Genomic DNA, 15,416 nt, shown 5'->3' on the forward strand with positions numbered 1-15,416 from the left:
AAAAAAAAAAAAAAAAAAAAAAAAAAAAAAAGAAAAAGATTTGGAATAAAGCGAAAAAAAGCAGGGAAAGAAAAAATAAATCAAGAGTGGAAAGTAAATGTTGTTCGTTCTAACGAAAAATTAAGTCTATTTTGCAATCGAGAAGAATAAAGGCAACTTCATAAGCATCTCTACGGTTATCGTTTACTGCTCCATTAGCCATTAACACTGTCACAAATCGGCGTCCTTTCGGCGCCATTTTTGGCACGAGAACATGAGAAAACCCGACGATTCATCGTAACAAAGAGTACGACAACGAGGCGATTGTCGCCCCGTGAACCATCAACCGTTTAAATTGATCCAACCCACGCCAAAAAAAAAGAAAAAAAAAAAAATACTATGTCACTTTATTAACGACAAGTCAATTCATTCTTTTCACGAATAAAGAATTTGCGAGATTATTCGAAACAAAAAAAAATTGTCAAGAAATTCTCAGAGCGTTAAGATTTTTTTTTATTGTTAATCCCTCGAGTAGGTAGATAAAAGAAAACTACACAAATGCAAAAGAACAAAAGAGTTTCCTTCAGAACCTTTTACAAATTGTTCGAATAAAAAAGTTTCTTTGGTCAAGGAGAACACACACATACATAAACACTCGGCTAACGAACGATTGAATTTAATCAATTTGACTTCGTCTATCTCTTTCTATCCCATAATCTTCCCACGCAATGTAATTCCCATTTAATCCACTTGAAGTATTATACGAACGTCCGAACAGGTATCTATGTAAAACGATAAATCAAACGGAACTTGTTGCTCTTATATTAGTTTTCTTTTCTCCCCATTAAATTCTAGATACCTATACTCTGTAGAACACCTACGCACGAATCGTATATAGTACCTGCGTTTATCGAGATTATCCTTACGCTTGTAAATTTATCCAAGATCATTTCTTATCCTAAGAGCGACATTAAATCCTTAACGAAGATTCCCTCTACTACTAGTTTTTCACACAACCAATCGAATACTCTCGATTCGTATTTCTCTTCTCTTCTCTTTTATCCATTCGACAGATCAATGAAGAATTTTTATTTTATTTTATATTCTTGCGAGATTTTCTCTGTTTATAAGTCGAAACAAACGTAACGAAATGTTATACCTACGTTGAATGAAACTCTAGTTCCTATTCGAGTTTTACTCTATCCGAACACGATAAGAGCTTTATGTAAGTTAACGATAATGAAATGCAAGGATCGTGTAACTTAAGGTGCAAATTAATTTACGGAGAGTGGTTTGCTTCTCTTCGAGAGTCCTTATCCATCTACTATCTCTTTCTCTCTCTCTCTCTCTCTCTCTCTCTCTCTCTCTCTCTCTTCTTCTTCTCATGTCTTTCTTCACTGAATTAATCATCCATCCATGATCCACGAAATCGCATTTTCTCGACCTAAAGCGACATTAATTCCACGAGGTTCGAATAATCGAACGGATTCCATGGAACAGAGGAATGCTTTTGATAACTGACTGAACATGCTGGTCTACATCGACATAGTCAAAGGAGAATCGACTGAACAATTAACGAATATCGAAATTATTCTTTGTTTATTGATTTTTTATTAATTCACCGAAGTAAATTGAATAAATCGATCGTAAGAATATACTGACCGCGAGAATACTAAAAAGGAATATTAGAAAAAAAATAAAAGAAAATCTATAAAATTTGAATAATTTTACTCATCATCGTAAGCACTCTCCGTGAAATTATATTCACCTTTGTCTATTAAGATCTCGTAACGTTAATATCTTAACAACATTTTACGAAAACTAACTTCCGGTAAATTAAACTCTTCGAGCGAGTCTACTCTTTTTCCAGTTTCTGCCTGCGACATTAAGATTCTCGATCCTGAATAAGAAGAAAAAGAAATAGAACAATTCTCGATCCTGGGTTTGATATTTTACTATCTAAAAAAAGGCAACTATCGAAAATCGATCGATCCGCACAAAAAAATATCAAATTCTACAAAACTCTTGAAAATGATTTACGCGTTTCGTTTTACTTCGTTTTCTTAACAATTTCTGAGAATATACACGTATCTACTCTCACAATTTTCGAGAGCTTTTATTTTCCTTTGATACGGAAAAAATGAAAAAAAAAAAAAAAATATAAAAAAAGGTATAGAAAAAAATGGGATAGGAGAAGAAAGTAAACCAATCAATTGTTCTTATCCTTGTTCTTTCTTTTCTCACTCTTCCTATCTTTTCCGTAACTTCAATTCCTTGGGACGAGTATATATATATATATAGGAATGAGTCTTGGAGTTACGTTCGGAAAGGAATCGTTCTTTATTGCCTTCTAAAGTCGTACGTGTGAGAAAAATAAAAATAAAATACTATCATGGTCGAAACGGAAACGGATCCGTATACCAAAACTTATATACGATGAAAAAAGTTATATAGTTGACTACGTTACCCTTAAAACGTGAAATTCATAAATGAAATAACTAGGTAAGCCATCAAATAACCATACCGAAAAAAGTAATAAAGTATTAAATAAGACAGCATTAAATAATTTTACAAGGTAATATATGAATTCACGTAAAGCGAGCAGTAGAATTTTGAGACATTGCATTACGAGAAAATATCATATTGTTTAAAATTGATAAATGGAGTACGAATACTCCTCTGTGATTTACAGTATATAAATATATATGTGCGTACGTGTACGCGCAATATACATAAGCTTTTACTGTAAAATATTTCAACGTTTTATTATTTTATGGTTAAAATTCTGGTTAGAATCGCGTCACATTAAAGTCCTAAAAGTTTTGTCTTATCGATCGACCCTGAACGAAACCCACAAGTCCCGCACCGATATTTTATATTAATAATTACTATTAAACGTCGATTGACATGGAAAACGACGTCACGACCGTACCTCAACTCCCAGCCATGCTTTTATTTCAATTTCTCCTACTCTTCCTCCTCCTTTTTCTCTTCTCTTATCATGGATAAGGTTAACCGTAAATAAAATTACTCTCTCCATTAATTGCCGGAAAAAAAAAATAATTCATAAACGCAAGGACACGGCCTGGCGCATCTATACATTCAATTTAAAAAAATCTTTTCAAAAGTTGTTACTCGAAAGATACAAAAAAAAAAGGAAAAAAAGAAGAAAACATTTGAGCGCGTTGACGCGTTAACTATCTTTGTTAAAAAAATATTTTTACCTGTTCGTTCGTTCGTTCGTTCGTAAGAAAATTCAAATAAATTTTACACCGACACTTTTTTTTTATTGTCACCAAATGAAATAATTTCGCGTAATACGTAACAAGAATCGATTAGATCGGAAACGAATCTCCACAGTCGATTTCTTCATTTCACGAACGATGAAACTCGATTCGATTAGAAGAGTCTTCGAAACGATAAGAAAGCTCGGACTCAAGTAATCGATTTGTTCATTAGACGTTTTCAAACGATCCTACTCGTGAAAAGCAACGTGAATCATTGTTGTTCGCAGAATTGTACATTGTCATTACCATGGTAACTCGGTCTGCGCAATGAAAGGTCATGCTGTGATTGGTGGTATACTAAATAGCGCGAGATTCGTTTATTAATATGATATTGCCTATTCGAATATACGTGTGAACGATCGCAATAATTTTACGAACGTACGTGCGAAACCCATTTTCCACGTGATTGGCAATATTCCATGGGCCATTAAATCTATTTCATCTTCGATATAATTATTATCACTCAAATAACGTCTATAACAGTCGAATTTTTATTGATGGGATCGTAAACGACATTTATGTTTTTGTTAAAAAATACAATTTGATAAATATATAATGGCTATAATCATTATTATATATATTATTATTATTATTATTATTTCTTATAAAAACAACTTTGAACTTCTTCTACAATAACAATAAGGAAATATATTTTAAAAAGTATACGTCGACGTGTTAAAAAAAAAAGTCGATCGTTGCATAGAAAGAATTAAGCTTTTTTATTTTGTTTTTTTTTTTAACTTGTTTACTCAATTATGCATTAATTTACTACTTCTTTTTCGTTACTTTTTACAAAACTAAATTCTACAAAAAATATTTTTTATATAAAATCACAACAATACATTATAATCATAATTAACTTTTTCTCTCTCATATAAATACGAGAAAAGAATTTTTCTAATGCACAAACATTGTAAATTCCCGTAGCAAGGAACACATTAGTTACTAGTAAATCTTAAAATCGTATCATTGAAGATATTTTATATCATAATGATAGAAATTACAGTTTGATATTTAAGATCCCTAAGTGCAATTACATGTTCAACCTTCTATGAAAAACGAAAGTAAGATCTTTAACAGACACATACTATATTTTTTCCTTTTTATTATATTTTATCTTCCTATACTTTTTCCTATTACTTATTTTCAAGATTACAATACAAGAAATTTTGTTAACAACCGAGATCAAACAAATGGAAGATATTTAAAAAGAAAAAGAGAGAAAACATCTGAGATCATAGTACTTTTTCTCGAAGAAGCATTTTCAACAAATTCTTTTTGTTTTTTTGCTCCACCTTTTATGGTAATTCTACTATCCTAGCCAATTTTCATTGCTTCTAGAATATCGTGCATGATCGAACTTGACTTTCGTGCTCTTATGGTTTTTACCGACGTAATCGATATGAAGAAAATAAATCGACTTCTTCGTGAAACTTATCGAAAGATCCGAAATCATGCTACGATACTTTCTCTCTCTTACTCTTTCTAATTCTAGTGAAAATCCTAGGGAGTTTCTCAGTAAATTTGCACAACTTATGTAAATAATAAAGACTAGGATATTAAGAAAGATTTAAAAGTCCCCGTCGGCTACTAAACTTAAGAAAGATTAAACTAGTATCGTTGAAATATCGAAAATTATTCCTAAAAGCAAGAAAAGGTTGCTTTTACATGGATATTATTATCCTATCAACTATCAAAAACTTCGGAAAAGATGAACAAACTTTTTGTCAATAACAGCTGCGAAGTTTAGTTTAACAGTTTCGATTTGTAGTCAATGTTAATGTACCAAATGTTACCATCGAATTTGCTTCGATTACATAGTAACCGTCTGTGCTGATCGAATCGAATACTACCTACATATATTCGGAGAAACTTAACTCCTATTTTTCTTCTTCTTCTTCTTCTTCTTCTTTTTCTTATTCAAACAATACTGATATCCGAAGATCGGAGTAAAACTTATATGTACTGACAGATATTGCATGAAAGATGAAAAAGAAATAAAAAAGAAAAAAAAAGAAACAATAAATTGCGATTTCAATAATAGAATATAAAATCTTTCTTGAGGTAGAATCGTTCAGAGAATCTAACCAAAATTCTCTCAACGTTTATCCTACAATTTTCATTTGCGTTTTACGGAAGGATAACGCAGGTGCTTATTTTGATTATTTCGTGATCGTTTTGCGGCAAAACCAAGGACTTGTTAATCGATCATGTTTGATAATTAATTCGTGGTATATTCCATTGAACATCTCATGTAATCATAGGAAATTGCATTAAAAAAAAGGCAATACGATGAGTCAGTTGATAATCTCCTAAATCAATTTAACTCGAAATACTTTGTTCGTTCCTTCATTTCACTCTGTTTGTTTTATTATTCTTTTTTTAAAGATTTCACAATAAACCTGCTCGATCTTTTTCACTGTATCATTAAAATCTTCTACCATGCTATTCCTTAACAATACGAATTTTTCCAATCGAACGTGTTTTCCTTGAATTCAATTTCATTGTTTGAAAGAAAGAGAGAAAGAAAATAGGAAAATGGTGAAAGCGTCTCTCTCTCTCTGTGCTGCTTGTAAAAATTGTTATTCTTTATCGATACGCGACGAATTATAGCGAACCATGTTTGTCCCTGCAGTTTTTACTATTTTATAGAAGCACCAATTTTTCAGTACCCTCTTTTATTCCCTTTCTGATGGCCTTTCTGCAGATCCGAATATTTTTGAAATACTTTTATGCGTATATATGTAGGGTATGGTTACTCAAATTGTACTACTGTCTAAATTGCACATTTGAAATTTTATTAAGATCAATGAAATCAATGTTACAAGAAGTCATGAAAAAAAAATATATTTCTTGTTTATATATAAAATCACACATTTTATATGCTTATTTTCTTATGTGATACGACTTGAGCAATTTTACCCTACTACATTAATCAATTTACATAGGTCACGATTATTTTCTCGTTCTTCTAGTACATCATTTTGTTCCTCTCGTAAAATGTCAAGTTTTAGTCTAAATTTTGACCTCTTTTTACATAAATATAACATACTCTTTCTCTTGTTCTCTTTCTATCTAGCTATCTCTTACGTTAGAAGAACAAACAACACATATACCTTAGTAAATTCTTATACTTGTAAAAATACATAAACCAGAAAGAAGTGAGTATCCTTCCTTCCTTCCTAGCTCGTTTAAAAGTACCATCTTATGAAACAAATAATTCACACGCGTAAATAAGAAAAAATACTAGGCTCAGAGTAGTGTTTCTTTCATAGAGATGTGTTTTTTATAGAGATATATCATGCGAGAAAAAGATAAAAGAAAAATAAAGAGAATAGAGAAAACGGATGAGAAGAGAAAATCCAAGCTTCGAAAAGTTGATCTCGAGACGAGAATACATAGCTTTCTAAGGTTTACGTGTACTGTAGCGAATAAGCTTCAAGTATTGCCATAGGCAAGGAAAATATTGCGTGTGGGTGTGTGCTTGTATGTATTTATGTGAACAAGAAATGGAAAAGGACAAAACAACAACCACGGATGGCTGGCTCTCCTTGCAGCCCTTACTAGAAACTAGAAACTAGGAAATGGAAGCTCTAGTCAGAGATGGGAGTGGCGCAACAACAGACCTTGTCAGCCAGGGCTATTGCGATAGAACAGGCGAACCACCTTACTGTAATACTACTGCTATTGGTGTTTCAACCTCGAACGAAACATGCAAATTTCTTTCCTGTTAAAAAAGAAAAAAAGACTCAGGATCAATATCGATTTTCATGAGTATTTTAAATATCTGTGTAACGACAAAACGTTCGCGTTATCAAAGACTAAAAATATTTTCTTTCAAAATTATTCAATAGAGGATTTTTTAGTTGGAGAATATTAAATTTAATAGAAATGGATGGTAAACAATATGAACGCAATAACGAATAAACATTTCACCGAAATAACTAAAGAATATATTAATTGATGCTATCACTTTTTATAGTATTAAAGATATTGCGACTACTGTTTCCTTATAACGCGATTTTAAATGTACAGTATATTATGCGTTAAAACGAAATTGGAAAACAGGTTAGCACGAAACGTATTGAATTTTTAGTTTATCTTCTATAAATGAGAATTAAATAAGAAAGAAAGAGATAAAAAATATATCAAGATATGGAAATTCAATCGATAGTAAAACTATCATAAATTTCTTTAGAAATTTAAGTGTAATATCTGAAATTTAATTATAATATTTATAATTAATATATATACATGTAAACAACAAAAAATAACAAAAGTTCGTTTGATAGTAAGGTATTTGAGAGTAAAAATTCTAAAAGTTGCTATCAAATGGACGTAAAATTTGAAAGTATTTCGAAAAGCATGTAATACAAGAAATGTTCATAATTAGCGCGTCTTCAGATCTTTGACATTGTTGTTAACTTTGTCGCAAAATCGATTCATATAATTGCATCGATATGATAAAGGGAACTCCGTAAACTTTCGAGATGCAATTTTCTCGTAAAGAAAAAGAAAAAAAGAGAAAGTAAATAAGTAAATAAATATATATATTTTTTGATGCGCACACGCCTTTGACGTTACATCTCGAAGGAACAAAAATTTGCAAAGAAAGACGCCTTCGATTGAAGAATATCAAAGAACTTCACGATAAACTCAATTTCGTACGCGGATCGTTTCTTATTTCGACGAAGGAAAAAGGAGAAATAGAAATAGAGCGAAATAGAGATAGATATAAAAGTAGAGAAATTGAAAATCAATTGATACCGTGAGGAAATATGAAACGTTCAACCTTTGAGAAATATTTCAAATTCAATACCTTTCGAATAAAATAATAATGATAATAATAATAATAATAATACGGAAAACAAAAATTATTATAATTAATCATATTGATAATAAAAATTTAAATATTATTATGTATAATTTAATTGCAATATATGTGTGAGATATTTCATTATTAATAATATATTTATAATAATCTATATATAATTATGAACAATAAAATAAATGATAATTATTATTACTACAGTCATACTAATTGTCAATTTTGTCAATTAACAAGAAATAATTAGTCATTAAATTTGAAACCAATGACGTCAAATCGGAGTAGACGTAATCGCGTCAACCATAATGAAATTATGCGCGAACTTGTATTTAATAATGGCTAAGCCAGTAATTACATCGAACCTTGGTATAAGCCTCAAAACAGAGTAAAGTCACGTATGCGGATCCTCGAATATTATTATTCAAGAGCAAGTCACCTTGCTCATCTCGATTACAATCTCGAACGACGACTAGTAGCTAGAAACGAAATAGAACGATTTAATTCTATTTATTATAAGACTTATTAATCCGCTGAGACTCTCTTCAACTATTGATTATAATATATATCGCGCCCTTCTTGTGCTTGATTTTGAACATACAACGTCGGCTAATTAGCGTGAAGGAGCTTTTACGATTCTAAGATAAGATATAGCGAACTAATAAAACGTATTTTAAATCGAGCTTGTTCCAAATTCGATATACAGGGTGTACCAAGAAAATAAAAACAAAAAATAAAATCAATACTGTGTGTGTTATAAATGAAATCACAATATTTTACTTTTCATTTCTTGATATGAACCTTTAATTACAGTATTGTTTAAAAAATATAAGCCTAAAATACCATTACTCCAAATACCTGCCTAAAAAAAATGTCTAGTTTCTCAGTTTATTAAAAAGACATTTCTTGATCACCCTATATGAACTCGTATATGTATACTCATATACACAATTTTACAGCATAATAATTTTTAAAATTTAAAAATGTAGGAAATGTGAACGAGTTTATATTTTTCCTCTTACATATGTTCCAATACAATTTTCCGATCAAGATATAATTCGATACTCGTATTAATTTCATTTATTCTGACAGCAAAAATCGAATTTGAGTTTGACGAATCGATTTTATTAAACCAATCTAAACTCAATCCTCAATATCAAGTCTGATAAAACATGCGAACTAGCTATACATATATTTATATATTTAACTAGACGAATGCATTACTTCGACAAATTTACTTTTTCTGTTTAATTTTATTTATCTTTTTAACGAAAGTAATACATAAAGTGTTAAACAAAAAGTTTTATCGTATATCTTCTTTTTTTCTTTTATACTTGTTATTATTTCTCATTATCAATATTAAATATCATGTTAAAATTTCTTTATTAAAGTTAGATCGATCTAATCAAACTACGAAAAAGTTGTCAAAATCGAAATTACTCTTTTAGTTTCTTCAATGTTTTCTCATAAAATTAACTTGAACTTATATGTTTAGGTGATGAACAAACTTCCCAAAGAAAAATACTTTTATTTATTTTTTATTATTAAAGCGATAATACGTTTAATAAAATCGCATCACGTATTTTTGTAATATTTCAAAAATTCTTTGCAATACAACATCGATGTAAAATAACACGTAGTATATTACGAATATAACCGTTCGTTTGGAAAAGAGATTCGAGTTGCATGTTGCCAGGTTAACCGAATTCATATATTCCGACTAACAATAAGTACAATTTTATTTGCGTTTTAATGAAAACGTTAGAACTGTAACTGAGATCGATATTAAAAAATAGTTTTATCTAACTATAAATTTCATTTCAGAAATATTATTCGGCAATGATAAAAAATTGTTCGCACTCTCTGAAAATCTTCTCGATTTTTAACGAACGTTTTTCTATATGCTAGAAAACAAAGAAAGAAAGAACAAAAAAAACAAAATATGTGCTTCAAACGAGTACGAATCAAAGTAAATGCTAGGATATATTGGGTTTCAACTATCACTTGCTCGATCAATTAATATTCGACACTTAATTGCAACCCTGTCGCTGGCTAGACGTTCAATATTGTTCGTCCATACAGAAACTAGATCCAACACAACGAAAGTAGAGAACATTGAACGTGAGATAGAATAGCTTTGCTGCATACGCAAAAGAGAAACTTTATTAGTTTCATGTATAAAGGAAACGCGGTACAGTGAAGGTGGCAAATTATCATACTTGATAGAATCCTTTTGAATATGCATATTACGCAAATAACCTTCGTCATTTTTGTTAAGGATTAACTCATCTTTCCTACCTACCTTTTCCCCTCTTCACTTTAATTTGTCTATTCGCACAAAAAGAAAATAAATATCTTGACCTTCTAGCTATTGAATAATAAAAAAAACATCATATCCTACAAAATGATACTATTCTGAATCGAGTAACTATGCAATACAAATTTACATATTCGCGTCTCAAGTTTCATACTGAAAATGTGCTCTGCTTGTCTCACGAAGAATAAAAGACATCTAATGGCGTATGCTTCAAAGCTTACGAAATTACAAGATGAAAGATTTCTCGAGTATAACGACGATACTTATTTATGCAATGAACAAGTACGCATTTGCATTGTGAATACAATGATGAACGGTACTGAAAAAAGAACGATATCAAATATATAAAGAACGACCTTCGAAAGTTTCGAATATTTTCAACTTTAATCTTGGAATAATCCTCAGGCATTTATCTTGTAAATTAATTACTCTGTATCATCTACGAAAGTATACTTCTCTCTCTATATATATGTATATCTATCTATCTATGTCTATCTCTCTCTCCCCTTTATTATTATTAAGTATAAAAAACAATTATTAAATAAAAATGTGATTCAAATATAAATTAAAAGTTAAAATGAATATCACACGGTTGATAACAACCAGATTAACCAAGTTTCATTACATTTTTAAACTTTTTCCATTTTCCAACTTAATCCCAATACTCTCTTTGAAAAAAAAAAGAGAAAGAGAAGCAAAGAGAAGGAAGGGAAAAAGCAGAACACTCGATTTACAAGAACCCGTTCGGATTACCGTTTGCGACACCTTTATAAACTTATTCCGTCATCTTCCAGAACGTAATCGAGGGAAGTTAATGGCGGCCAAGCTGTGACCTCAGTATAGTAGGTACTGCTTGCTACCGTGTCGACTTTGAAAGATACGACATCCTTGAAAAAGCTTAAAGTAGCAAAAGAGAGCAGCGGCTTTTAATAGGAACTTGTTTCAAATTAAAAGTTTTCACCTTTCTAATTAAATCTTTTTTCAAAGAATTTCTACTATTTTCCGATGAATCTATACGAGATGAATCTGTAATCGGAAATCCGTATTACGTGTCAAATCTTGAATAATTCCAAACGAATGTAATTCGAAATGAAATTAATCGAATTTATGATCATATCAACATAAATGTATTTAACGACATTTTCGATGTAATTAATAATTTCTATTATCGAAAAAGGAAATAATTGCTCGTTAAATCACCTTTTTTTTTCTTTATATTGAGATATAAATATTTATTTGAGAAAAAATTTGGCGGGAAGGAGACTGTACTTACGCAATAAGATGTAAAACAATTTTAATATATTCGCGTAGAAAAACTGATACCTCTAAAGATAAAACATGTAGCAAGTGTTCAAAGAAAGGTCATTCGAAGTATCAAACAATTTTTTGACGACATACATTCGACCTAGTTAACGAGATCATGCGTTGACCTATACAGAAAAATATTAAATTTGATATAAACAAAAAAAAATAACTTACGTTTAACAGTTATTATTGTTATATCATTAATTGACATTTTGAATGATACAAATTAGAACCGACTATAGTATAATTTAACGTAAAACGAGTCACATAAGAGTAGGATCTGATGCGAGCTTATAATTATCTCTCTTCCTCTATCTCTTTCTGATTCTTTCTACAAAAATTCTACTTCATTATCACCCTTAATTGCATTACAAATTGTGGTAGAGAAATGAAATACGCAATACAAATACTTCAAGGCTTGTGCGAAATTAATTCTCGCGCATTTTATTTAAATCTACTCAAAATGTAAAAATTAATGTTATTTTTAAATACTTCGTTGAAATGTGTAACTAAAAAATAAGATGAAAATCAACGGTAGTGAAAAGTAGAACATTATCATCTATACGATCAAAGTAGACAAATATAGAGTTATTCAAACTCGAAACGTAATTCAAAGTGATTTACGTCTTACGTAACTTTTAGACAATGCTTTTTTTTTTGTTTTTTAGTTTTTGGTTTTTGGTTTTTGGTAATGGTTTACTTTTCACTCGATCTTGAACAGATCCTCTTTACTCCCTACACTATTTCCAAATTTCACTCCCATGAGAAGCTTCTCCTTAACATGATTGATGAAAACTTTCCCTCTCTTTTGTTTTTCCTCGCAATCTTCTTTATCCATCAAGAATAAAGAAATCCATAGTTATCGGAAGGTTTAATAGAGCGAAAAATTGGCTTATTTTCTTTTTATTTTAATATTCTATTAAACCAATTCTAATAAACCAATTACAATTTAAACGATATTTTTTTTTACAAAGAAACGATATTAGATTTATAATGTAAAAACTAATCAACAACTATGACTTATCTAAATTGAATCGTCGTAATCATATTGGAATATTCAAATATGTTTCATTGTTGTATAGTATAGGAAACGAACGCAACAATCGTATACTTTATATTCTAAGCCAGAAATAGAAAAAGGTCGAACGTATAAAGAAAATAGAGTCGATAATAGAATCTCTATATTCTATCTCCTTCTCTCTTTCTCTTTCCTTCTCTCTTCTTCTCTTTTTATCTCTTTAGCAGTTTATCCTACAATCTAATCGAACCTCTTCAACATAGGTGCAAGAATATTATCCTAATAGGGATAAACAAAATTGATAATGATCGAATACGTACGCTAGACAAATAAATGTACATATTTAATAACGATTTAAAACGATATATATTTGTACGCGTTAATCGTTTTTATAAAAAGTAAATCGAGTTTGATGAGAAATCTTGACCGCGCGTAGACCCATAGTCAAATATTTACTGAACATTATCGGTGTTCGAAGTTTCTAGAAGCTGTTCGTAGTTTCCCTTGAAAATAATATGATACCTTTTGGATCGGATGCCTTCTATTATACGTGAACGATGGTAATACATAAATGTAATCACGATTCGATCGTAAATCTTACGAGCGGAAGGGTAAATTACGAGTATCTATCTAACGTATCTATTAATCCTGATAAATTCAAAATTACGAGCTGCACTGACATTCGATTCGTGTTCGAACTATGAAATTGTGAACATTCTGAATAAAAGAACGTTGATCAAAATTCGAGAACACTCGAGAACCGTTTTTTCATTGGAGAATCATCATATATAACCGTCAAAATTATCATCGTCATTAATTATGAGAGAGAGAGAGAGAGAGAGAAAGATCGAATTAGAAACTAACAAATAAAATGAAAGAAAAATATAATAAAACAAACAAACGGATAATAAAGATAATAACAAAAATAAACGATTAACGTAGAAGAAGAAGAAGAAGAAGAAGAAGAAAAAAAAGAAGAAAAGAGGAGAGAAAAAATTCACTCACCCTGCGCATAACACGAAGAGAAAACGATGAGGTCTTCATTTTGGTGGTAATCCTGGAAAGTCTCTAACGGTAGCTGGACAAAATGTCGTTCGCTTCTAACTCCGACGACAAAGATTTCCTAGATGATGTACGTCAATCCTCTTCTATAGAGACAAATTTCTTCGGAAGGAATATAATATCAAAGAGAGACAAATTGGCTCGTGAGCAGAAAGGTCTACTACAGGTGGTCGTTGCGTCCTCTTCTGTTATCCTCTGTTATCCTTCTCCACTTCTTTTAATTCTTATTCTTCCTCCCTGTTTGTTTTATATCTATTTTTCTTTATAATACGCGGCGAATCGCGACTGGACAAACAACACTCTCTTATACTTTCTATCTTTCTATATTTTAACAAATGTTTATTTTCGAGAAAAGGAGAAGAAAATTTCGCGTTCACGAGTGGAATGATTGACGTAATTATAAATTTAATAGTCGACACGCGATAATCGAGTTTACTCGATAAATAGGATAACGTAAAAGGAAATAGAATGAGATAAAAAGTGGAGGAAGAGGGTCAGAGAGAAAGAGAAAGAGAGAGGAAAAAAGTAACTTGTTATTATTTGACACGCTAAACGTGAAAAATATGTTGGATGATTCGTAAGAAGGACGTATCTAGACGCGGCTGAGAAGCGTCTGACCGGTTGTTCGTTCTGCGGCCTGGCCGTACATGCGTCGGGGTGGTGGCGCGCCGGACCACTTTGTCGAACCCACCCCCGAGCAAGGTGCGCGCGCGCACGACCCTTCACAACCCCTATCTCTATCTCTATTCCTACCTTCCTCCTTCTCTTTTTCTTCTTCTATTCCAGCCAGGGCCGCGCCTACTTTAGAGACAATCAAGGGAGCCAAGGTCGACCGTAATACTGAGAAACACGCTTAAATTCCAAAGGAAGCTTCAAGCATTTCCTTTTCTTTTTCTTTTTTTCTTTTTTTTTTTTTTTCATTTTTTCTTTTACCTCCAACAACGTTCAATTTTTATTTATTCTTTGTAATAGAAATATAATAAAGATAGAATGAGGGAAAATATATTAAAAGATTCTTTATCATATAAGGAATCAATGTTAAAATAATATAACAAGGAAATATAATTGTCTATGAGAATTGATTTAATTAATAGTAAATGTTAATAAGTATTTGGGAAATGTGTATCAAAGTATGCAACAATTTGTTGATAATGCAAGCAATATCAATTGCTTTAATCTCATTACTTGTATAAAATTACATACAAAGTATGTAATGTTAGTAAAAATATTAATTAAAAATCTTTAAATTTGTCTTAATGAAATAATACTTGTATCAGCAAACTCAATAAAGAGTAACCTAAAAAATAGACCGCTTTTTATACCATTGTACGTAATGAAAAACTTATTAAAATATTAAAATTAAAACGATAACGTTAGAAATAAAAATAATTAAATAATTGAATGTGTGTGTGTGTGTGTTGTCACTTTTACCGGTCTTAACTTGTCGAAGGACGGAAGAGGAATGATCATCTTTCTCTCTCTCTTTGGTTATCCTTGAAAATAACGAATTTTGACTGTTTTTGTTTTTATCTCATTGTTAGCTCAACCACTGCTGAAAAACACAATCGTATAGAAAAGAAACATCGTTGTTTGATATCCTTAAAACAATTGAAATCGTGTGTG

The 15,416-nt window shown here is 30.7% G+C and overlaps 1 protein-coding gene across 4 annotated transcripts in view; it reads right to left on the reverse strand.

Moving 5' to 3' along the window:
* The window catches only part of LOC106786015 (neo-calmodulin-like), a 94,032-nt gene extending 79,588 nt beyond the window's left edge, over positions 1-14,444 (reverse strand). For 3 of the 4 annotated variants that reach the window (XM_014747023.1, XM_014747005.1, XM_014747014.1), the window contains exon 1: positions 13,737-14,443. In XM_014747023.1, the coding sequence (XP_014602509.1) occupies positions 13,737-13,775 (39 nt within the window). In that variant the 5' untranslated portion in view covers positions 13,776-14,443. Of the gene's footprint in view, positions 1-13,736 lie in introns of all 4 variants that reach the window. The other variant, XM_014746974.1, reaches the window with a different exon arrangement.
* Positions 14,445-15,416: the final 972 nt, after the last annotated feature.

The sequence above is a fragment of the Polistes canadensis genome, unplaced genomic scaffold, assembly GCF_001313835.1.
Source record: "Polistes canadensis isolate GaletaPanama2010 unplaced genomic scaffold, ASM131383v1 scaffold_3, whole genome shotgun sequence".
Lineage (NCBI taxonomy): Eukaryota > Metazoa > Arthropoda > Insecta > Hymenoptera > Vespidae > Polistes > Polistes canadensis.